The sequence below is a fragment of the Physeter macrocephalus genome, unplaced genomic scaffold (assembly GCF_002837175.3).
Source record: "Physeter macrocephalus isolate SW-GA unplaced genomic scaffold, ASM283717v5 random_79, whole genome shotgun sequence".
NCBI classification, from domain to species: Eukaryota; Metazoa; Chordata; class Mammalia; order Artiodactyla; family Physeteridae; genus Physeter; species Physeter macrocephalus.
This window is the reverse complement of record NW_021145365.1, coordinates 44813-67339: the sequence shown is the minus strand read 5'-3', so window position 1 is coordinate 67339 and position 22527 is coordinate 44813. Positions and strand designations below refer to the sequence as shown.

The following is a 22527-nucleotide window of genomic DNA, read 5'->3' as shown; positions in this document are numbered from 1 at the left end:
TTTCTTGTCCGTAAAATGGGGACGAGTCCAATTCCCAGCGTTGCACTGAGAAGCAATGAGACGCTGCTAATTTGGCTTCAGAAAATGTTAAATGAATACCCACAACACACCTCATACTCATTTGTCAGAGGTAAAACTCTTTAATCTCAGAGCGCCCCTCCCAACTCCCGATCCCGACCCCCCACTCTCTCCCCCACACCAGGGCCGGAGAGTGAGGCCCCCTGCCCCCCACCTTGGGTGGACGAGGGCCCTTTAAGGCACCTGTGGGGGTGGGGGGAGAGGGGCGGGAGCTGGTAACGTCCTGGATGCAAGGACGGGTTTGATTGGCAGGCTGTTGTGGGATGGAACCAATGAGAGGGTGTCAGACGCAGGAACAGGATCGGGCCATCCCTGAGGGGGCCAGAGGGACAATTGTCAGGACTTCGGCAAAAGACGACCCCAGCCCCAGTAGTGTAAAGAACGTAAATTTAAGGCCACAGGCCAATCCTGGGCACAGGAAGAGGGTTGGCCACGCCCCCAGAAGTGGAGCCAATCAGGTGAGGGAACTCCGGAAGGGTGATGGCTCTCTCGGGAGATTGGTCAAGCCCTTTACAGTGTTCGAGCCAATCAAGTGAAGGCGCTGCCCATTCGCTGTAAAGAAGTCGAGGGCCACTACCCAATCCTGGAGCTTGACTGTGCTCTTTCAGGAATGGAGCCAGTGCCGTCCGAGCAAAGCCCTGGTTGCTAGGCAGAAAACGACGGAGTTGGCCAGCTAGCCATGCCCCGATCGGGGAGCGAGACAATCCCTTAATAGAAAGAATATGTCGCTGGGCAGAGAGAAAACAGACCCAATCGGGAAACTGGACAGGCCTCGCTCATCCGCGCGGGAGCGGTCGTGGGCTGGAAGGGCGGCAGGGGTTGGCAGGGGCTGGTCAATCCTGGTGGCCCGGGAGGCCGGTCCCGGATCTGACTCGGATTGGCGGGCCCCGGGGGCGGGGCAGGGGTGTAGTGTGGGTGTGGGGCGGATGCCGGGCCGGGAAGCTCCCCGGGCCTCAGTATTTCCGCTTCAGCTTCTGGAAGTCGCTGGTGTTGAGCCGTGGCCGCGGCAGGTCCCCGAAGACCTGAGTGTCCTCGGCCTCCCGCAACACCAGCGCGCGCATGCTCGCCGCGATACGGTCCAGGTCCGGCGAGGAGGGCTGCGGGAACGGCGACACGGACGGGGTCAGAGCCTACACCCTGGGCTCCAGGTCCTCTCCTAGCACTTTTGCCCCTGAGATGCCCTTCACCCTGTCCTGCTCCATTTAGGGCTCTGCCACCCAACTCAAAACACCACCTCCTCCAAGAGCCTTCCTGCCCCTCTCCTCCCCCCATTCTCGGCCTCCTATGTGCACACACAGAGGCCTGTCTCACCGCCGTCCTTCCACACAGTGGAAGTGCTGCCTGTCTGCTGACCATCACGGCTGTGTGAACCCAGAGGGTCTCACGTCTAAGGATCCGGGTTCGGGATTCAGTCAGGTTCTAATCAGGCTTCTGACACCCACTAGCTGTCAACAGGGATTTTACCTCCCTAGGTTTCAGTCTCCCCTCCGAAAAACGGGGCTGATAACAGGGTCTGAGATAATCAGCACAGTGATTGCTAAAGAAGGGTGAACGACCATGTCACCAGCGCTGTAGAGAAAGGAGCCCTCTCCCTGTCAGTCTCCACTGGGGAGGGGTCCTGTCATTCTGCCTGCAGCCCCAGCACCTAGCACTACCTCCCTTAAGGCCCCTGTCACCCTGAGCTGGGCCTGACGCCCAGCGGAATGGGCGAGGCCACGAACAGAAGCTGGACCTGGGCCCTCTCGGAGGCCAGCCCAGGACCCAGCACTCAGGCCTCAAAGGTTCAGTTAATTAACTGTGTTTCCACCAGTGACAAACAAGGACAGCAGCAGCTGATGGACCCTGCTAGTCTGTAAATGAGGACACTGAGAGGTGTCATAGGGAGGGGGAGCCATGGGATGCAAGGCCTCCTCCCTGCAAGTCCATAGCTCTCTTCCAAAAGTAAGCTAGGTTCCAATCCCAGCGCTGCCCCTTACGGGCTGAGTCTCAGGAAGTCATGTGTATTCTCAGTGCCTCAGTTTCCCCTCTGCTTCAGGGAGCTTTAGTGATGGGAGATAAGCACCCACCCAGGCCAGCCCAGGAACTCCACGTGGAGGACAGTGTGGGAGGGAGGACAGAGGACAGGGGAGGTGGCACAAATTCCAGGAGGGGCCAGGAATATGTGGGGTGGGGGTGGAAGGTGATCTGACCCCTCTGAGCCTCAGTTTCCCCATCTGGAGGGGATACTAAAATACTTGTGCCCTGTGCAGACCACGTATTCTATAAACGGAGCTGTTCCTGGAAAGGAGAGGCTGCTTTCTCTACAAGGCACTGGGGCGCATTACAAGGCTGTGATAGTTAAAACTGCAGGGCTCTAGCCCAAGAGCCAGCCTTATGAGTAGGAGGGGAGGATCAATCCTGAGAAACGTGGCATCCACGTCCGAGGGCTTCCTGGAGGAGACAGCTCTGAGCCCTTCCTGACACCCTCCTCCCCACCTCCCACTTGCCCCTCACCGGCCCGTTCTCCTCATCAGATGACCGAGCTTCTGTCCTCTTCTCCTTGAAGGCCCAGACGGGCACGGACACGGGCAGGGACTTGGCGTACTGCTGTGTGGGCAGGGCTGAGGCCGGGGGCACTGAGTAGGCTGGGGGCCCAGCGGGGGTCTCCTCGCTCAGGCTGCCATCTGGGAGAGAAGGTGGACTTCAGCCTCTGTCTTCAGCTGCCTTCCTCCCAGCTCCCCACCCCCCTCTCCAGGGATGGGGACAGCCTGTGACACTCACCATCCGTGCTCTCAGGGTCTGACTCGCAGAAGGGGGGCAGGTCCTGGAGCGTGGTATCCTCATCCATCACAAAGAGTCCTGTGGATGGCATTAGAGGCCCGGGCCAGTTGAGTCCCGCTGGACTCCATGTGCTCTAGACTCCGGCCACTGCCACCGCCTCTCCGTTCCCTGCACTGGCCAGGCCCTTGCAAGCCTCGGGGCTTCTGGAATAATTATTCCCTCTGCCACGAACACCTTTCCCCTGGTTATCGGACTGGTCTTCGGCAGAAATAAATCCAGTTTCTCTCTATCTGGTACATCCCCAGGTGAAAGCAACTGGCTGGACGAACATGAAATCTGTAAGATCTGTTTGGGATGAACTGACTCAAAATACAGGCTGAGAGAAATATGAGATGATTATGATCCCTGTTTGACAAATGGGGACCCGGAGGCACAGAGAGATTAATTCACTTGCGCTTAGTCCCAAATCTAATATGTGGTGTCACCAGGATTTGAACCCAGGCCACCTGACTCCAGAGTCTGTGCCCTTAACACTATGAGGGTTTCTCCAGCAACAGTGAGGAAGTCAGCCGTTGGTAGTAACAGTAACAAATGAGTAACTACTTATTGAGTCCCCCACCCACCCACTGCCGGAGAACTCCTACTCACTCTTCAAAGCCCTAATGTTACAGTGCAGTCTCTGGGAAGCATCCAACCTCCACGTTTCCCCCAATGCAGCCAGTTGCTTCTTTAGCTGCTGCTTGTGCCCCTGACTCCTCTTTAACTCCTGTCTTTGCTCTCACAGGCATTAGGCACCCCAGATTTGGAAACAAGTTCTGTTCTACGCGTGCTCCCGGCTCAGGAGGCTCCCTCCCCCGCCATGGCCTCCACAGGGCACTGCTTCATGTCAGGACTCCAATTCCTTGGCCAGACCCAGAGTCCCTAGAGAAAAGACCCCAAGTTGGCTTTCTCTGTGCCCAGCATCTCCCAGCACAGAGCTGGCTCCCGGACATGATGGAAGGAAACTGAAGCTCAGAGAAGAGAAATGACTCACTCAAGGTCACAGAGTGAGTCACAGGCAAGCCTGCAGCTTCCATGAACGTTAGGGGTCAGAGACAAGCAAGCTGTACCCCTCCAGAAAAACCCACTGAGGAGGCAACTTACCAAGAACCACCCCGGCCCATGCCCCTGCCCCTGCCCTTCTCACCTCCATTATCGCTGACGCCCAGCCGCTCCCCAGAGGTCTCTGTCTCGGTTGGGTCGTCCTCATCCTCCTCATCTTCCTCCCTGGCCAAGGTAGGCCGGGGTGGGCTCCGTGCAGGGCTGGGCGGCTGCGGTGCTGGTGGGGGCACGGGGGGCCGGGCGGCGGCAGCAGCCCGGTGGGCCAGGGCGATGTCGTGGAGGCAGCGGCGGGCAGCCTCGGCCAGGGCCCCTCGACCGTGGGCTGCATAGGCGCAGGGGCCCGGGCGGGGGGGCGGGGGGGGCGCAGCCGTCAGCAGCACCAGCTCCGTGCCCGTCCGGGCCCGGAAGCGCTCGGCAGCCCCCACCACGGCCTCCCACAGCTCCTCGGGGCGCCCCGACGCCATCCGCGCCCTGCGGGGCAGAGCACGACACAGTGGGCTGAGGCTTCGCTGACTTCGCCGTCCACACCCAGCCCCGTGTGTCCCCCAGTCCCTGGACTCCACCCCCATCCCTCCTCTCCACCTGATCCCAGCTGAGCTCCGCATCTTCCCCCAGCACCATACTCCCCCAGGACTCCTCCCCGTCCAGCCCTCCAGGCCCTGTCCTGGGCCCCAGCCCCATCCCTCGTCCCCACCGCCCCGCTCTCTCCTCTTAGCCCTGCCCTGTCCAACACGGAAGCCATCAGCTACACGTGACTAGGGAGCACTGGAGATGTAACTGATCCAAAGTGAGAGGTGCCACGAGTGTGAAACTCACACGGGGTTTTCAAGACTTAGCACAAAAAGGTAGGATGTAAGATATCTCATGAGCAATCTGAAGTTGATTAAATGTTGAAATGATCACATTTATTTATGCTGGCTAAATAAAATATAGGGTGAAAGTGAATTTCATCTGTTTTCTTTCCACTTTTTTAATGTGGCTCATACAAGATTTGAAATTATACAGGTGGCTCAGATCATATTTCTGATGGACGCTGCGGCCCTGGACCACTGGCCCAGCCTCCAGTCCAGCTGGCACACAGCTCCCCAGGGGGTCCTTCTACCCCCGGAGCTGCCTCTGTTCCTCCCCCGCACCCCCAGGACAAGGTCACAGCCCCTTAGCCCGGCACTGGAGGGCCTGCCCACGGCCTCATATCCTTACACACTCCTTCAGTCAAGGTGGACCCCCTCTACATGGACCACTTGTCCTCCATGCACTTTTCACTCCTACACTCACCCCCTAGCTCAGGTTGGTCCCTCCCCACCTGTGGGCTCCCACAATGTCTGAGTGACCCCCGTTCTAGCACATATCCCTCTGGGGAGCACTGCCTGGATCCACATCCATTTCCCCAGCCAGTGTGGGCGTCAGATTCATCTCTGAGACACCAGCCCTGCCCAGCACATGGCAGGTCTCAGAGAGCGGGAGTTGAGCAGAAAATGGGGTGCCGGCTGTCCTCTGCCCACAAAGCTCTTGCACTTCCTACAAGACTGTTCCGGCACGTCCTCTGGAAGTCTTCCCTGACCCACAGGATGGATCAGATGCCTTCCCTAGACCCACAGTGCCCTGGGCTACCTCCACTATAGATCATGTCACACGAGCTTGTGACAGCTGTACCTCTGGCTGCCTCCTCCATCAGAGTATGAGCAACCCGAGGTCAGCGATTCGTGGCCCCAGGACAGGTCTGCCCTAAGCAGACAATCTGCTTGGATACATCTCCTTACAAGGTGAGAAGAACAAGGGACAAGGGGCCTGGCTTCCTGCCCTGACTGCTGTGTGACCTTGCACCACTGAATGGCCTTCTCTGTGCCTGTCTTCTCCCTGTAAATCAGGGGTTGAGCTAGGCCTGCTGGGCCGCTGAGGAGCCTCCGCAGAGAGGCAGCAAGCTCCCCGTCACTGGAGGGATTCAAGCAGGGCTGTGATCTAGCCCTCCGGGGTCGTAGAAGTTTGATTTCAATTCGCAGGCCCTTTGTGACTCAAGATCATAGAAGCCAGTGTTTGCTAAGCACCTACTCTGTGCAGGGACTCTGCACCTGCCATCTCCCCTCCTACATGACCCACAAAGGTGGGAGCTGTTACCTTACATATGAGACAGTTGAAGCTCACAGAGTACAAAGCCCTTGCAGTGAGGCACAACCAGTACCAGTCCTGACAGACCCTGAAGCAAGTTTATACCACACCTCCCACAGGCTATGCAGGGACCCGAGTGTGTCATCAACAATCTCATTCCACCCTCCCACCACCCCTATGAGGGAGGAGCTATGATCACCCCACTTTACAGTTGCAAACGGAGGCCCGGGGAGATTCAATATCTTGCCCGGGGTCATTTAGCTAGAGAGATGGACAGCTGGGGCCTGGATCTGGCAACCTGTTCTTAATCCCAAATGCCATCCTGCCTACCTTATGAGGAAAGATTTATGATCTCCTAGTCCAGATGGGAAAAGTGAGGCTCAGAGAGCTTAAGGCACTGGCCAGAAGGCACACAGCTAAAAAGGGCAGAAGTGGGGTGAAACTGCTGTCTGCCTGACTCCAAAACCCAACAGAACTGGGAGCTGCACAGGGTCTCACAGCCACTCCTTGGGTCATCCCCATCTGATGGAGGAAACTGAAGCTCAGGGCAGGGAAATGACTGGTCCAATGTCACAAAGCCTTGTAGTGCTAGGCCAAGGGGCTCTCACTCCCTTGGGACACCAAGATTCAACTCCTCTCTTAGACGACATCTCTAAGAGTAGATCAAACTCATATAGCTTAGAATAGCTGAAAAGAGTGGAGTGGAACTGAGTGGGTCATGAGGGTCCCACACACCTCAAAGAGGAGAAGGGTGATTCACGCAGACCTCTCTGCCAAGGCTTGGGAGCTCTCTGGCATCGGTTACCCAACAGGAGAGTTGCCAAGACCAACAGGAGAGTAGCCAAGCCAAGTACCCCACAGGAGAGTCTCCCACGCCTTCAGCTTCCGGAGGAAGTTCTGTATCTTCCAAGGAGTTTAGAGATGGAAGATCCCCCCCTCCCCCCAAATGGAGGTGTTTAAGATTAGGGAGAGAGGGAGGTAAGACCTGTCCTCCACAGGAGGAGGAAGGGGCAGGTAAGGTGATTGGCCGTTTAGGATGAGGTGAGGAGATGAAGTGAGGAAAGTGACTCCAGGAAGAGATGAGGAAAGAGGAAAAGCCCCCCAAGGAATGAGGGATGCTAGCGAAGTCCCCTCCAACCACCTGTCAAACTGGAAGTAAACCCCTCCTCCGCCCCAAGGTGGGAGGAACTCGAGGATGCACCCAGTGGCCGGGGGCAGGTGAACGTCTGGGGTCTTTCTCTACCGCTCAGAGTCCCCACTTCGCCCGGGTGTCCAGGGAAAGACCCACTTCTCTAGGAAGAAAACAGGAAAGCCCGCCCAGGTGGGGGCCAGGACCGGAAGTCCCGCCTTTGGACGGGTGAGGGGCGCCCCGAGGCCCCACCGAGTAACCCCCCGACCCTGTGGACATGGTCCACGGCCAAAGTAAAGATCCTAGTGGGTCTAGAGACCGGAGGATAAGGCTGTCTAAGCGTTGCCTCGGGTCAGACACGACGGTTCCCGCAGGCGACACCTTTCCAGCGCTCAGCGTAGAGTCACTGGGCGATTTCTGCCCTCTGATCTACGCTGGCTAAACCCCTCCCGCGAGCGGCTCGCCCTCCCATCGCCCCTCTCCTCCGGACGGCCAAATTCTCCCCACACCGCGGTTCACAACGCCGCCTCCACTCACGTGCCCGTAGCCAGCATGGCCGGCCCGGCACCGTCGCCGCCCTCAAAAGACATGGCGGCGCCTTGCGTCACTTCCGCGTGGTTGGACCGCCTCCACTCTGCACACTCCGCCTCCCTTATCCCGGCCGCCCGAGACCAACATGGCGTCCACGGGGGCTTCGCCGGATCACAGTGGGGCAATAGCGACGGCAGGGTGCCCATAAAAAAGATGGTGAAAGAAAAGCTTCAGCTTGTTCGGAAACATTTCCCCAAGAAATATGGGGAAAATGCAGACGCACACTCAGGACCATAGTACACTAATGCGACCTAACGTCCCTCCCCCATAATAACCTCTTCCACAGAACTGGTAGAAAGCAGGGCCCGTTAATGACATGGCAACCAGCCTGGCATCATTTGCCCATAATATATATATGGGCTCTCTCTCCAGCCTATCCCCCTCAGCACCAAGGCTGGCAAAGATCCAACATGGCATCCTTTCTTGCTTCGGTTTGCCCAGCTTCAATATGGCGGCTCAGAACACTTTCTCTCGAAGGTGACTCAGGAATTCGTCTGGGACCGCTTCGTCCCCGGGGATACTGACGGCTTCATCCCGTTAACCCGAGTCCTTCGGAGCCTCGTGTGATGTACAGCTCCTCTCACCTTTTTCTTTAACCGTTTCTCTCTTCCAGGGCCTTGCTTTCGCGCCCCGCAGAGAGATGGGACTGCCCCGCATTAACATGGCCGCAGCTGACCGGCCTTGTCCGTGCCCTCGAGCAAAATGGCATCTCTTTGGCTTCAATGCCAGTACACAATATGGAAAACGGAGTAGGCCTTTCGGAGCCAGTTTAAGCGAGGGGGTGGAGCTCTTGGACCCGCCCCCTTGTTTACTTCTGTTAGGACTGTTTTACTGCGCCTGCGCACTGGCCGCTCCACCTTTAGCGTCTGTGACGTGACTTGTGGTTCAAGTTTAACCACCCCATTCAGAAAAATGGTTACACCCATTCCTATTCTAGAACAGATGGGGACGCCACCACTGTCTGGGCTTGAGGGGAGTCTCCTATCCGGATGTGACAGCACGCTGACCCGGAAAAGGAGGGAGCCGGGGCAGTGAGGCCTCGGCCGCGGCTATGGAGGGCACCGGTTACAGGGTAAGCACTGAAGACGCATTCTTTTGCTTCCGTCTATGCGAAACGCCGCCCTCCGGTGGTCAGCTTCTTTCTCAGGCCTTGCAGGGACTCTGGGAGCCCAGCACCTCCTTAACAAGCACACCATTCCCTTAATAAACACGCTGTCACCCTTCCTTCCACTGCCCTAGGGAGACCCATATCATTTAGCCCCGCCCCCTGGGCCTCGCCCAGTTTGGAATGCACTCCCCCTTTCTCCCCTCCCCATCCTCCGGAGTGCCAGAGAAGCCTGGCGCTGTACAGGATTCACTCCGGGCCCCATCCCTTAGGTAATTGTACCCCGGGCCCCGCCCCCTGGTGAATAGCTCCTCCCCGGGTCTGCTCCCATTGGCTCTCTTTTAGCCCCGCCCCCTTAAGTGTCTTCCCACGGTTGGGCCCCGCCCCTCAATGGTTTCCGTTCCTAGGTGGTATTTGAGAAAGGAGGCGTGTACCTGCACACCAGTGCCAAGAAGCACCAAGACCCGGACTCCCTCATCGCCGGCGTCATCCGTGTTGTGGAGAAGGTAGGCCGGGAGAGAGCAGGGCTCGGGCAGGCCCAGAGCGGGATGGAGGCGGCGTCTGTAGGAGTATAGTGTGGAGGTCAGCAACGGGAGGTTAGGAAGGAGAGGTGGCTTTCTAAGGCTGAGGGTCCAGAACTGGGAGGAAGTTTGGAAATATGGTTTGGAGAGTTTGGAGGGAAGCCCCCCCCAACCCCTCTTTTCTTCCCTCAGGACAATGACGTCCTCCTGTACTGGGCTCCTGTAGAGGAGGCTGGAGATTCCACCCAAATCTTCTTCTCCAAGAAGGTAAGCTACCCTTGCTTCCCCTTTCTCCACTTGTTTTTCTTCTAGGTCGGGGCAGTGGAAAGCATCTGAAGGACTTGAATACAATTCCAGACCTACCCTAGGAGCATGTGTGGTCCTGGTTGGGACCTAAGTTCTCTCTGTCCCTCACTTTCCTCTCTTCTGTGAAATGGGGCTGAAGATGCCTATTCGTGGAAAGAAAGTAGACACTATGAGATTTGTGGTCATGGGGGTAGCTGCCTGCCTCCTCACTCCCTTTGCTTCTTGGGAGAGCTCTGCCAGGGTGCAAGAGGACAACTGAGGCTGTGGATTCAGGTTCCACGGGCTCTGAGCCCATAAGGACTTGACAGAGTGTGGCATTTTCTCTTGGGCAGTCCTGCCATCATGTCCAGAGAGGGAACAAGACCCGACAGAAGCTACTCTTCCACTTCGCCAGGATTCCTTCCTTCCCCGGGTACAAGACCTCGCCCTTCTCATTTCCAGATGTCTCCTTGTCAGGCCCTTGTGCTGGATGGTGCCGGGACCCAGAGATGAATCCAACCCAGACACTGCCTAAAAGTCCTCCCTCACCCCTCATTCTGTTTTTGAGAAATTGCACGATGGGAGGAAGCCTCATCCTCTCATTCTCTCCTGAGGTCAGAAAAGCTAGGAAGTACTGGAACTTGGATTTGAACCCAGACATACTGATTCCAGAGCATGTCTCTCTCTGGGGTGCAGACATTTGGGCTGGGACTCTAAAGATGAGAAGCAGGCAAGAATATATTTCAGCGGGGACTTCCCTGGTGGTCTAGTGGTTAAAACTCTGCGCTTCTACTGCATGGGGCATGGGTTCGATCCCTGGTTGGGGAACTAAGATCCCACATGCCAGGCAGCACGGCCAAAAAACCCCCCCAAAAACAAAAGAGTATATTTCAGGGACAGCAGGAAGAAGGGTGTTTCAGGGCACAACGGAACGTGGGATGTCTCTGTAGAGGGTTTTGCTGGAAAGATGGTTGGGCCTGAAATGCCAGGCTGAGAAACTTGGACCCTGTCCTGGGGGCCAAGGTGAGCCTTGGGAGGGGAAAGGTATGGGTATGGAAAGCCCCATCTGGCGGGTCATGTGGGAGATGGATGGAAGGACCAAATGGAGGGAGATTGGGGGCTGGGAGGTCGGGGAGGAGGCCAGTGTGATGGGCCAGGAAGAGAGGATGAAGCCTCAGCTGGGGCCATGGGGTTTCAAATGGAGATTCCAGAGCCTCTCTATGGAAGTTGAAGCAGCAGCAACCAGGATTTTGCATTTTCACCAACCTCACAGGCAGTCTGAGTACCTTTCTTGAGAATATTGCTGTCCTCCTTGGCGCTCTTATTTTCAAATAACAGAAACCCACTGCGATGGGCATCAATGGGAAGGACACATATGAATTCAGGATACATTCAGCTCCAAGGAACTCAAAACTGAGCTGACCACAGAGTGAGCAAACAAGTTTGTTTCTTTCACCTCACAAGACTCCAAGAGGTATGAGGCTGCTGTCCTTGGTTAGTGACATCAGGGCCTGGATTGCTGAGAACCTACTGTGCTTGCTCTAGTGGTGTTTAAATGACCACTTGAGCTGCAGCCATTGCATCTGCCTTTTAAGGCAGGAAAAAGGGGCCAGCAGGGTACCAATCATATCTGTCCTTTTTATCAGGAAAAACGAGATTTCCCAGAAACCTTCGCATCAGTTAGGAGTTGCATTTGGTTGTACATAATAGAAACAGGAATACCAGCGACCTAAACAAGGTAACAGCTCGTTTCTCTCTTTTTACAAAGCCCAGAAGTCAGCAGTATAGGTTCATATTGTTATCAATGACTCAGCTTCCTTCCAACTTTGCTCTGTAATCCTTAGCATGTGGCATCCATCCTCAACACGTGGCATCTGTCCTTAAGGTTGCCTTCTGGTCCAGAAGGGCTGCTGGAGCTCCAGCCTTTTTAACTGTTTTTTTTCACTCTACATGTGTATCTCAGGTTGGCAAAAGAGCTCTGCTCATCATGATTACTCAAGGAAGCATGCTGCTAGAGCAGCCAGCATCTTAAAGGTCTCATTCCTTGTGGCAGAGGGAAAGAGATGTCTAGAAGTCTTTCCCTGGCAGTTAAACAGTCCATCTTGGAAGTGATATATCCCAGCCGTTTGGCCAGAACGAGTTGCATGTCTCCACTCAGCCAGTAGAGTTCAATGAACTGTAATCCTACTGTATGCCCGAGGGGCGGAGAGCTGCAAATATTTGACAAACAACACTACTAATTGTCATTATTTTGTGTAAACACTGGCAAAATTATCAAATTCTTCATGTCACAAAACAGGGAGGGCACAGATGGCTTTGCCAGGGGCTGGTTTGGCAGCTTGTGGACAGGTGTCCCTGCCATTCCTTGGCCTTCCTTTCAGGGCCCTGGCTGGCTGCCACAGTTCCAAACACCATGTCCTCCCTTGACAGCATATAGAGGCTAACCTGAATAGGGTGTTTACTCCTGTAGGTGCCTTTTTATCAGGAATTCCCTTCAAACTCCCCGCGGATGTACCCTCAGCTTCCACTGGCCAGAGTTGGGTCCCTAGGCCATTCAGAAATGCAGGGAAGGCTGGGAAAGTGGATATTGGGATTTCAGCTTCTGTTGTGGGAGTGGCTTGTCAGTCTGGAATATCCAGCAGAAATGGCTGTTGGGTAGACCCACAGTCTGAGTCCTTCTAATCATGCAGGGTTTTACTGCAGGAGTCACAAAACACTCCAGTTACTTTAAGCAGCAAGGGGTTAAATGCAAAGACGTGGAGGCTTACAGAATTTTTACAAAAGCTAGAGGAATAGGACTGACACTGCAGAACTGACCTGCCAGGGGAGCTGCCATCCAGTGAGGGCAGGGCTGTAGGGAATGGGACTGTCCCCGGAGTTGTCAAATTCGAGAATACTACCATCAGAGCTGCTAATCGGCCCCACTGCTGCCCCAGTTACCGCTCTGTGTGCAGGAAGATGAAAATAGAGATAAGACTCCTCCTTTTTCCTTGTCAGCCAAACACCAGCCAGAGTGGCAGGAAGTTGCCCTTATCTAATTTCCACTTTGTAGATCTGAGTGCATCTGATTGGTAGGCTCTTGTGCCTGGAACGCAACTTCAGGGGAGCCTGGGAAATGTTTTACCTTTCTAGCCTTTCCCATAGAGGAAGAAGACACATGAGCTGTGAATTCTCCCACAGTTGCTGCAGTCCTCCCACTTTCTGTCCCCTCCCTGCCCTCCTCCATGGCTCATGGCCAGCATCATTGGCTTTTACTGCACTCTGACCCTCAGCATGGCCCTGCTCTGCATGGTTTCCCTGAATCTGCCCAACAGGCCCCTGAGCTCATGTCAATAAAAGCAGCCACCATCTGGCCCCATGCTGGGCGCTTCATGTTATTTTCATAACAAAATACGAGCCAGCTATTTTTTTCTTTTGTTCGGATAGAATTCACTTACCATCAGACTCAAAAAAATTCAAGCTTTATGAAAACTTAAAATTGTCAAAGTGCATAATTCAGTGGTTTTTAGTATTCACACACGTTTGCAACCATCACCACCGTGTAATTCCGGAACATTTTATCATCGCTGAAAGAAACCCTGTACCTGTACTCCCCTCCTCCAGCTCCTGGCAACCACTAATCTGCTTTCTGTCTCTATAAATTTGCCTGTTCTGGGTATTTCATATAAATGGAATCATACTCTATGTGGTTCTTTGTGACTGGCTTCTTTTATTGAGGTTGCTTTCAAGGTTCATCCGCATTGTAGCATCTATCGGAACGTCCTTCTTTTTTATTGCTGAATAAAATTCTATTGTATGGATCTACCCATTTTGTTAATTCATCAGTTTGATGGACAGTGGGTTGTTTCCACTTCTTGGCAGTCATGAATAATGCTGCTGTGAACGTTCATGTGTCGGTTTTTGTGTGGGTGTTCATGTTTATTTCTCTGGGGTGTATACCTAGGAGCGGAATTGCTGGGTCATATGGTAATTCCACATTTAACTTTTTGAGGACCTGCCAGACTCTTTTCTACAGTGGCTGCACCATCTTACAATCCTACCAGCAGTGTAAGAGGTTCCAGTTTCTCCACATCCTCACCAACACTTGCTATTGCCTGTCTTTTTTCATTCTAGCCATTCTAGTGGTTGTGAAGTGGCATCTGATTGTGGTCCTGATTTGAGTTACTCTAGTAACTCCTACCTACTTACTTTAAGCACAGTGACCTCCGGCAGTCTGACTGCAAAGCACCCCAACCCCTGCCTAGCTGTCTGCTTTCCATGTGGGGGTGCTTTGGTTAGAGCCACCGTGAGACTTGGCTTCAAGTCCTGGCCCATTCCCTGGCTGTATTGGGTGACCGACCCTGAGAGCAAGTGCTGTGCCCTCTTTGTGCCTCAGTTTCCCTCTTTGTTCAATGGGGCTACCTCCCAGGGTGGCCTCGAGGCTCAGATCTGGAAACTCTGAATCCACAGTCCCTCAGTCTCTTTTCCTGTCTTCCCCCAAGGACACCAGTGGGGGAGACTCCTGCACCTCTGAGGAGGAACCAACCTTTGACCCCGGCTATGAACCCGACTGGGCCGTCATCAGCACCGTGCGGCCACGGCACCGCCACTCAGAGCCCGCGAGAGGTAGACTAAGCTGGTGCCCCTGGGGGGGCAGGCGGAGACACGACTTACCCTCAGTGGTCATGGCTCCGTGGGCTGTGCTGCCCACAGTCAAGATGGCCGCCCACACTGGCCTCCAGTCCCAGGAGAGTGGGTGGGGGGTGCAGGGCGGTCCCCAGCCCAGGTCCAGCGTGGCCGGCGTCTCTGGGGTTTGCAGCCTTGCTCATCAGGCCGGGCTCCCTCATTGGCTGTGGGCACCTCCACGTAAGTCCTGCCCATGGAATTTTCCAGGCTGTGGCGGTGACAGTTGCAGGGTGACAGGGCCATCCTGGAGTGGCACAGGGTGCTGGGGGCACCAGAGGAGGTATCTAACCCCCTAGGGGGCAGAGAAGTCTTCCAAGAAGAGGTGGTGCCACAGCCTAGCTCTGAAGGATGCTTGAGAGTTTTCTCTCCCTGCAGAGAGAGCAGCGGGGGCAAGGCCAGAGGTGTGGGGCACTGGGTGTGTTTAGGAAACCACAGCCTTTTTGCTGTGGCTTGAGAGGGGTCTAGAGTGAAGAGAGGGTTGGAGGTGAGACAGGCAGGGTTGGGGGGGGCAGGGGACAGACGTGGGGAGATTTGGGGGCAGGCACGCATCCCCCAGGCTCCCCTCCAGTTTTACTGGGTTCCTTTCCCAGAGGGCCTGGGGCTGGCTCGCAGTGGGCTCTCAGGAGATGCCTGAGCCGCCTCTGGCTCCACACGCCCCCGCCCCCCCGCCCCCCACCTGCTCCCGACGCTGCTGTCCCCCTAGGTGCAGAGCCCGGCTCCCCCCGGGGCTCCTGGACCTTCTCCGTGAGTCTGGGGGAGCTCAAGTCCATCCGCCGTTCCAAGCCGGGCCTCAGCTGGGCATACCTGGTCCTGGTCACGCAGGCCGGAGGCTCCCTGCCCGCCCTGCACTTCCACCGCGGGGGCACCCGCGCCCTGCTCCGTGTCCTCAGCCGTTACCTGCTGTTGGCCAGGTGAGCCTTGTCCCAGGCCCCACCCCTCCAGGGCTGCAGCCTGACTCCCTCAGGGCTGTGAAAGTAATACAACCCAGACTGATTTAAAGGCAGGAAAAAGAGACTCGAGTGGCGCGTGTAACCACAAAATCAAAGGGCAGTTTGACATCAGTCGGGACCCGGGTCCCAGAATGCAGAAAGAGTTGCTCTTTTTCTTTCTGAGTTTGCTGTCATTCTCTGGGGGCCCCGGTGGGTAGAAAGCACCTCTTTCCCACATTCCAGCAGCATCCTGGGGCTGCTTCTCGTTGGCCTGTCCCTGAGTCAGTCACCCTGGTCAGGGAGGTGGAAGGCCCTCGTTGACCAGCCCAGGGTCCTGGGCCATCCCTGGGGTCCAGCTGTGGTCTCAGGCCTGAGATGAGGGAGTCCCCAAGGGCAGTCGGAACGCTGAGAAAAAAAAAAAAAAAGCGGGGCACCCTGCCTGTGTGTCACCCAGATGCCCTGCCCGCAGCTCCCCGCAGGACTCCCGCCTCTACCTCGTCTTCCCCCATGACTCCTCGGCCCTCTCCAACTCCTTCCACCACCTCCAGCTGTTTGACCAGGACAGCTCCAACGTGGTGTCTGTGAGTCCCCAGCGCCAGGCTGGCCGGTGTGGGCAGGGAAGGGCGGGCCGTGCAGGCCAGGCAGGGAGGCTGGACGGTGACCGCTCCTCGGCCCTGTCCCCAGCGCTTCTTCCAGGACCCCTACTCCACCACCTTCAGCAGCTTCTCCCGTGTGACCAACTTCTTCCGGGGAGCCCTGCAGCCGCACCAGGAGGGGGCCTCCCCTGACCTGCCTCCAGCCCCCGATGACGAACCCGAGCCTGGGTTCGAGGTCATTTCCTGTGTGAGTATCAGGGTGGACGCTGCTGCTCTTTGGCTGTCACCATGGGCGTGGGACTGCATTTCCCTGGGCCTCTGTTTCCCCAGTGAGATGGGGATAATGACAGCACCGCCCTCATCGGGTTTCATGAGTGACTTGGTGGAAGGTGCTTGTAGCCTGTGCACCTGGTGCCTATTGTTCCTGGGGGGACTTTCCTGACTTGGGGGGTGACGCTTTCACTGACCCAGCCAAGGAGATGCTTCCCGCCCCGAACGTTCTGTCCGTCCGTGCCGCTAAGAAGGGCCCTGAGCTGACTCGGAGCGGCCCGCGGTGGGCTGGGGAGGGCTGTGGGGCCGAGGCCCTGGGCTCACTCGTCCCGTGTCCCCCAGGTGGAGCTAGGGCCGAGGCCGGCTGTGGAGCGGGCGCCTCCGGTCACAGAGGAGGAGTGGGCCCGCCGCGTGGGCCCCGAGGGCCGCCTGCAGCAGGTCCCTGAGCTGAAAGCCCGCATCTTCTCCGGGGTGAGGAGCTGAGTGGGTGGGCAGGCCTGGGCAGGGTCGGCGGGCAGCCAAGGGGAGGCCTGTCTGAGCTGTCCTCTGCCCTCCAGGGTCTGAGCCCCAGCCTGCGACGCGAGGCCTGGAAGTTCCTCCTGGGGTACCTGAGCTGGGAGGGCTCGGCCGAGGAGCACAAGGCCCACATGCGCAAGAAAACGTGAGCGAGACGCCGTGGCTCCTGCCCTGCTGCGCTCCAGCCTCTGGCCTCCTGAGCCGACTGGAGGTTTCTGGTCAACGGCACGTCCCAGCGGGCGGCCCGGCACCGGCGCGCTACGCGTGCGCAGACGGGCCGTCGACCTGAGCACCGCGGGGACAGAGGCAGTGGGCCAGGCCCTGCCCCTAGAGGGCCCACAGCCCACCTCCGATGCCATTTTCATCCTGGCGCCGTGCCGTTTCAGTGGTCGCCGCTTTGCAGCGGGCTTCCTGACCCCGTGGGGCCACCTCTCGTCGTCCCTGGTGTATCTTGTGCCTCTGCCGTGTGTCCCGGTCCCTGCCCCTGGTGCTCTCTGTCCAGTGGGGGTGACAGACTTGGGACAACAACAAAATCCCCCAGGGTGTTCTGGGTCATGAGAGGTGTGGGGAAGGGGAAGCACAGGGGCGGTGACCTGGGCTGAGCCCTGTAGCATGAGGAGGTGGGGGGTGTCCCTACACCTCACCCTCCCCCCCAGGGACGAGTATTTCCGCATGAAGCTGCAGTGGAAATCTGTGAGCCCGGAGCAGGAGCGGAGGAACTCACTGCTGCACGGATACCGCAGCCTCATTGGTGAGTGGGGGGCAAGGGTGGGATGGTGAGACCGGAAACAGCCGGGAGGGACCCGAGGGAGCCCCCCCGTCTCCCTACGAGCAGGAGCGAGGCCATCTGTAGGGATGGAGGGGGAGTGAGACGGGGCTGAGCAGGGACGCGTGGCCCTGGGGTCGGGATGGGGGGAGCGCGGGAGGGGAGCCAGGCTCCGTGGGTTCACAACTACCACCTACTCACTGTGCGATCTTAGCAAGTGATTCTACCTCCCTGGGCCGCGGTCTCCCCATCTGTTGATGGTTTAGTAACTGTCAGCTGCTGGGAGGGTGTGGCGAGCTGGTGAGCGTGAAGCACAGCACCTCACGTGAGAGCGTTCGAGATGGTCTCTGGACGACCCACACCTGCCTAGGTGTGCTGGCGGCCGGCCGGCGGGGACAGGGCGCACCTTTCACGCCTTTGCACTTTGCCCCCTGTCCCCACAGAGAGAGATGTGAGCCGCACCGATAGGACCAACAAATTCTATGAGGGCCCCGAGAACCCGGGGCTGGGCCTGCTGAACGACATCCTCCTTACCTACTGCATGTACCACTTCGACCTCGGTGCGGCGCAGCCCGGGGGAGTTGCTGGGGGCTGGCCTTGCCGGGGGAGTGCGCTGCAGGCCTCGGCTGGGCCCTGACCCCATGTCCCCCCAGGCTACGTCCAGGGCATGAGTGACCTTCTCTCCCCGATCCTCTACGTCACTCAGAACGAGGTGGATGCCTTCTGGTGTTTCTGTGGCTTCATGGAGCTCGTGGTGAGGCTCGGCAGGGCTGGGAGACAGGCCCCCTCAAAAGCTGGGGTCTGGCTCCTCACGTGGCCCTCCCTCCCACAGCATGGGAACTTTGAGGAGAGTCAGGAGACAATGAAGCGGCAACTCGGGCAACTCCTGCTCCTCCTGAGGGTGCTGGACCCTCCGCTCTGCGACTTCCTGGGTACGTGTCTCGGCGGGTAGGCAGGGGATGATGGTGGGACCACAGACCTTGCTGCAGAGTCTCTGGGAGTGGCCACAGACAATGTCCAGGATGTTTGGACATGGTGCAAACAAGAGAAACATCCCCACAGAACCCAGAATTGATATGTAAAAGCAGGACTGCGGTTTGGAGCAAAACCTCGGTGAATGCAGATGTGGGTCCCCTACCCCTGCCAAACGCGCCCCTGCTGCCTGCTGAGGTGGCTCCTTCGTGTCCTGTCAGACTTCTCAGACGAAGGACCTGGGCGCAGCTCCTCACACTCCTCATCTCCAGCCAGCTCTCATCTCCAGTCACCCCTGAGCCAGGATTGGAAACTGGCTCTCTGGGCTCCTGGGGCGGGGACTGCTGCATTTTGGACTGCATTGCTTGTTCAATGTAAAAAATGCAGGGAATTCACGTAAAGAAAAGAAAATTAAAGTTGCTGTTGCTCGAACTATTTTTTGAAGGACCTGGGCGCAGCTCCTCACACTCCTCATCTCCAGCCAGCTCTCATCTCCAGTCACCCCTGAGCCAGGATTGGAAACTGGCTCTCTGGGCTCCTGGGGCGGGGACTGCTGCATTTTGGACTGCATTGCTTGTTCAATGTAAAAAATGCAGGGAATTCACGTAAAGAAAAGAAAATTAAAGTTGCTGTTGCTCGAACTATTTTTTTGAATGCAGATAACGATAAGCTAATTTTTTTATTTTTTATGTTTGGCTGTGTTGGGTCTTCGTTGCTGTGCGCGGGCTTTCTCTAGTTGTGGCGAATGGGGGCTACTCTTTTTTTTTTTTTTAAGTTTTTAAAAAATTATTTAATTAATTGATTGATTGACTTTTGGCTGTGTTGGGTCTTCGTTTCTGTGCGAGGGCTTTTACGTAAAGAAAAGAAAATTAAAGTTGCTGTTGCTCGAACTATTTTTTTGAATGCAGATAACGATAAGCTAATTTTTTTTTTTTTTATGTTTGGCTGTGTTGGGTCTTCGTTGCTGTGCGCGGGCTTTCTCTAGCTGTGGCGAATGGGGGCTACTCTTTTTTTTTTTTTAAGTTTTTAAAAAATTAATTAATTAATTGATTGATTGACTTTTGGCTGTGTTGGGTCTTCGTTTCTGTGCGAGGGCTTTTCTCCAGTTGCGGGGAGCGGGGGCCACTCTTCATCGCGGTGCGCAGCCTCTCGCTATCGCGGCCTCTCTTGTTGCAGAGCACAGGCTCCAGACGCTCAGGCTCAGTAGCTGTGGCTCACAGGCCCAGTTGCTCCGCGGCATGTGGGATCTTCCCAGACCAGGGCTCAAACCCATGTCCCCTGCATTGGCAGGCAGATTCTCAACCACTGTGCCACCAGGGAAGCCCCTGGGGGCTACTCTTCATTGTGGTGCGCGGGCTTCTCATCGCAGTGGCTTCTCTTGTTGCAGAGCACGGGCTCTAGGTGCGCGGGCTTCAGTAGTTGTGGCATGTGGGCTCTAGAGCGCAGGCTCAGTAGTTGTGGCACACGGGCTTAGTTGCTCCGCGGCATGTGGGATCTTCCTGGACCAGGGCTCGAACCCATGTCCCCTGCATTGGCAGGCAGGTTCCCAACCACTGAGCCACCAGGGAAGCCTTACATCATCAGTCTTATCGACTACATGGTGTTCTGTCCATCTTAATGATGTATAAGAATAGATTTAACCTGACCTGCTGGACTTTTAGGTTATTTGTAGTTTTTCACTGTGATGAATCTATATTCGTGGATTATTTTTTTAGGTTAAAGTCCAAGAAGTGATATTATATCCAGTGCAGTACATATTTTTACATCTCTTGAAACATTTGTCCCCGTCACTGCTTTCCTGGAAAGTTCTACCAGCTTACGTTTTTGCTAGCAGCGTACACGAGGGCCAGTTTCCTCACACCTCCCCCAGCTTTGGATGTTGAATAGACTTTTTTCCCTGAGTGGACTGGTCTTACTGCCTCCCTTCCACATGAGAGTGGAGACCGCGGGGCTGGCTCACTTCATCTGGAGCCTGGAGGGCAGGATGGGAAAGGTTCCTGCTGACGCTGGGCATCCCTGTCCGCGCTCTGAAGCTCTCCCTCCACGTGCGTAGACCGGTGCGGGTTCTTGCAGCCAGGGTGACTTCTTAGAGTCCAGTCCGACCACCGGGCGCCCTGTGAATTAGAGCGGGATTGGAGTTGATTTTGAGCTTGCTCTCAGCTGAGGGCTGCCCCTCCCACCGCTGTCCTCCCCTAGACTCCCAGGACTCTGGCTCTCTCTGCTTCTGCTTCCGGTGGCTGCTCATCTGGTTCAAGAGGGAATTCCCCTTCCCGGATGTCCTTCGGCTGTGGGAGGTGAGCCAGCCAGTTTGGGTGGGAGGGCCGAGAAGGAGAAATGGATTGGCTGTACTGCCAGTGGGTGGGGCAGGGAGGTTGGTGGGAGGTGGGCAGGGCGTGGGGCAGACCTGGGTGGGACCTGAGGCAGAGGCTTTGCAGTGACCCCCTCCCCTGGCCACCGCTAGGTGCTGTGGACGGGGCTCCCTGGCCCCAATCTGCACCTGCTGGTGGCCTGCGCCATCCTGGACATGGAGCGGGACACCCTCATGCTTTCAGGCTTCGGGTCCAATGAGATCCTCAAGGTGAGACCCTGGCTCCCTCCCAGTCCCCTCCCTCCCCCTACCCATCCTGACCTGTGTGGAGAAGACACATCACCTGGGCGTGAACTCCGTGGAGGCTGGCCCTGCCCCTGTGCCACAGCAGCTTTCGGTAGTAGGTACTCAAAATAGGATTGTTGAAAGTATGATTGGCTAAGCTGTGAGCACGGTGGCCAGGAGACGGGGTCTGTCTGTCTCCTACCCCATCTTATCCCTGGCTCCCTGCAGTGTCCTCACAGAGCATGTGGCCCATGCATGAGTGGGCCACCTGCCCCTGCCCCGGTGCATTAATGTGGGGCGGGGCCGTGGCAGTGGGGCTCGGTGCCCTTTTCCTTCCTTGAATGCTGCGCCTGGCAAGCAGCCGGAGAGAACATGACCTCTCCTGATCCCCCAGCTCCACTGTGAGCCCCAAGAGGGCCAGCCCGGTCCGTCTTCCCTCAATTGTACCCCAGCACGAGGCACAGAGTAGGCGCTCTGGCGGTGGTGGCTGGGTGCTTGCAGGCAGGCAGGCCTGACCCACCCCCGCCTGCAGCACATCAACGAGCTGACCATGAAGCTCAGCGTGGAGGACGTGCTGACGCGGGCCGAGGCCCTCTACCGGCAGCTGACCGCCTGCCGGGTGAGTCCCTGACCCCTCCCGATAGCCCCCCCAACCCCCAGCAAACCTCTGACTTCTCACTCCCTACCCGCCAACCCTCCAGGAGCTGCCCCACAACGTGCAGGAGATCCTAGGCCGGGCGCCCCCCACAGAGCCCCAGAGCCCCTCGCCACCCGTCTCCCCACTGCCGCTGTGGCCCACCCGCGCCCCACTGGCTTCACCGCCCCCCGCGGACACAGTCCCGCAGCCTGACAGCAGCCTGGAGATCCTGCCGGAGGAGGAAGAGGAGGAGGAGGAATGTGCGGACTCTTAACCGTGCTGGGCCAGGCGGCCCGCTCAGTACCAGACACTTTATCCAGCTCCCCGCCACGACCCCACCCCTCCCGGAGGCTGGGGAGGGGAGGCGCAAAGAGGGGCGGGGCTCCCCACCAGGCCTCCCTTCTCTTAGCTGGTTTCTTGAAACTGACACTTGCCTATCTAGTTGACCTCGAGTAGGTGGAGGAGGGAGGCCACCACGTTGGCTTGGCTCTGGATGGAGACGGGGTGGTGACTTGTGGTCTCCTCTGACCACTCTGCAGAGTCGATGTCTGACCACGGTGACCCTGACCCGGCCAATGAGGCCTAAGAGGAGGCCCCTTGGGGGTGAGTGGTGGCGGTTTGTGGAGGCGGGGCTCCCTTACCTGCCCGAGTCTGGGGCTTTTAGAGGAGTGAGGATGGGGTGCTGGGGTACATCCTGGACATAACCGAGATGGAAGGGCCTGCGGGGCTGCTCCCTCTGGGGCCCTACCTACCAGCTTCTTGTTATGAGAAAAATAAACTCGTGTTTAACCCAGTGTCGGCTGGGCTCTTTGTTACTTGCATAAGGATCCCGCTGTGTCGTGACAGCCGTTGTGGGCGCTGTGATGAACGTTTACCAGTGGCGCAAAGCGGTGTCCATCCTGTACCT

The 22527-nt window shown here is 56.9% G+C and overlaps 2 protein-coding genes across 5 annotated transcripts; one reads left to right on the top strand and one right to left on the bottom strand.

Annotated features, from left to right (window-relative positions):
- Positions 1 to 124: 124 nt before the first annotated feature.
- AKT1S1 (AKT1 substrate 1) lies at positions 125 to 7779 on the bottom strand. 2 transcript variants are annotated; one of them, XM_007112454.2, is made up of 5 exons: positions 7712 to 7779; positions 4025 to 4410; positions 2839 to 2916; positions 2572 to 2741; positions 125 to 1175 (listed from the first exon to the last, which is right to left on the bottom strand). In XM_007112454.2, the coding sequence occupies exons 1-5, from the start codon at positions 7762 to 7764 to the stop codon at positions 1032 to 1034; spliced, it is 831 nt and encodes a 276-aa protein (XP_007112516.1). In that variant the 5' UTR covers positions 7765 to 7779; the 3' UTR covers positions 125 to 1031. The 2 variants fall into 2 exon arrangements, with proteins under 2 accessions (XP_007112516.1, XP_054938293.1); XM_055082318.1 differs by lacking the exon at positions 7712 to 7779 and adding an exon at positions 4612 to 4696 and having other exon boundaries at positions 4025 to 4552.
- Positions 7780 to 8674: 895 nt separating this feature from the next.
- On the top strand, positions 8675 to 22429 carry TBC1D17 (TBC1 domain family member 17). 3 transcript variants are annotated; one of them, XM_007112487.3, is made up of 17 exons: positions 8677 to 8837; positions 9278 to 9376; positions 9584 to 9658; positions 14158 to 14281; positions 15045 to 15252; positions 15740 to 15851; positions 15955 to 16113; positions 16479 to 16607; positions 16694 to 16797; positions 17309 to 17403; positions 17862 to 17978; positions 18072 to 18172; positions 18251 to 18350; positions 20587 to 20684; positions 20852 to 20968; positions 21516 to 21602; positions 21685 to 22429. In XM_007112487.3, the coding sequence occupies exons 1-17, from the start codon at positions 8817 to 8819 to the stop codon at positions 21892 to 21894; spliced, it is 1956 nt and encodes a 651-aa protein (XP_007112549.1). In that variant the 5' UTR covers positions 8677 to 8816; the 3' UTR covers positions 21895 to 22429. The 3 variants fall into 3 exon arrangements, with proteins under 3 accessions (XP_028339640.1, XP_007112549.1, XP_028339639.1); XM_028483839.2 differs by lacking the exons at positions 21516 to 21602; positions 21685 to 22429 and adding an exon at positions 21378 to 21502 and having other exon boundaries at positions 8675 to 8837; XM_028483838.2 differs by lacking the exon at positions 21516 to 21602.
- The last annotated feature ends 98 nt before the right edge of the window (positions 22430 to 22527 follow it).

Coding starts and splice junctions, on each gene's coding strand:
- AKT1S1 (XM_055082318.1), bottom strand. CDS start 4,681: ATGGCTTCCGTGTTGGACAGGGCAGGGCTAAGAGGAGAGAGCGGGGCG. Junction 4,553..4,611: donor GGGGACGAGGGATGGGGCTG/GGGCCCAGGACA, acceptor GAGTATGGTGCT/GGGGGAAGATGCGGAGCTCA. Junction 1,176..2,571: donor CTGATGAGGAGAACGGGCCG/GTGAGGGGCAAG, acceptor CCGTTCCCGCAG/CCCTCCTCGCCGGACCTGGA.
- TBC1D17 (XM_007112487.3), top strand. CDS start 8,817: ATGGAGGGCACCGGTTACAGG. Junction 9,659..14,157: donor AAATCTTCTTCTCCAAGAAG/GTAAGCTACCCT, acceptor TCTTCCCCCAAG/GACACCAGTGGGGGAGACTC. Junction 15,852..15,954: donor ACAGCTCCAACGTGGTGTCT/GTGAGTCCCCAG, acceptor CCCTGTCCCCAG/CGCTTCTTCCAGGACCCCTA.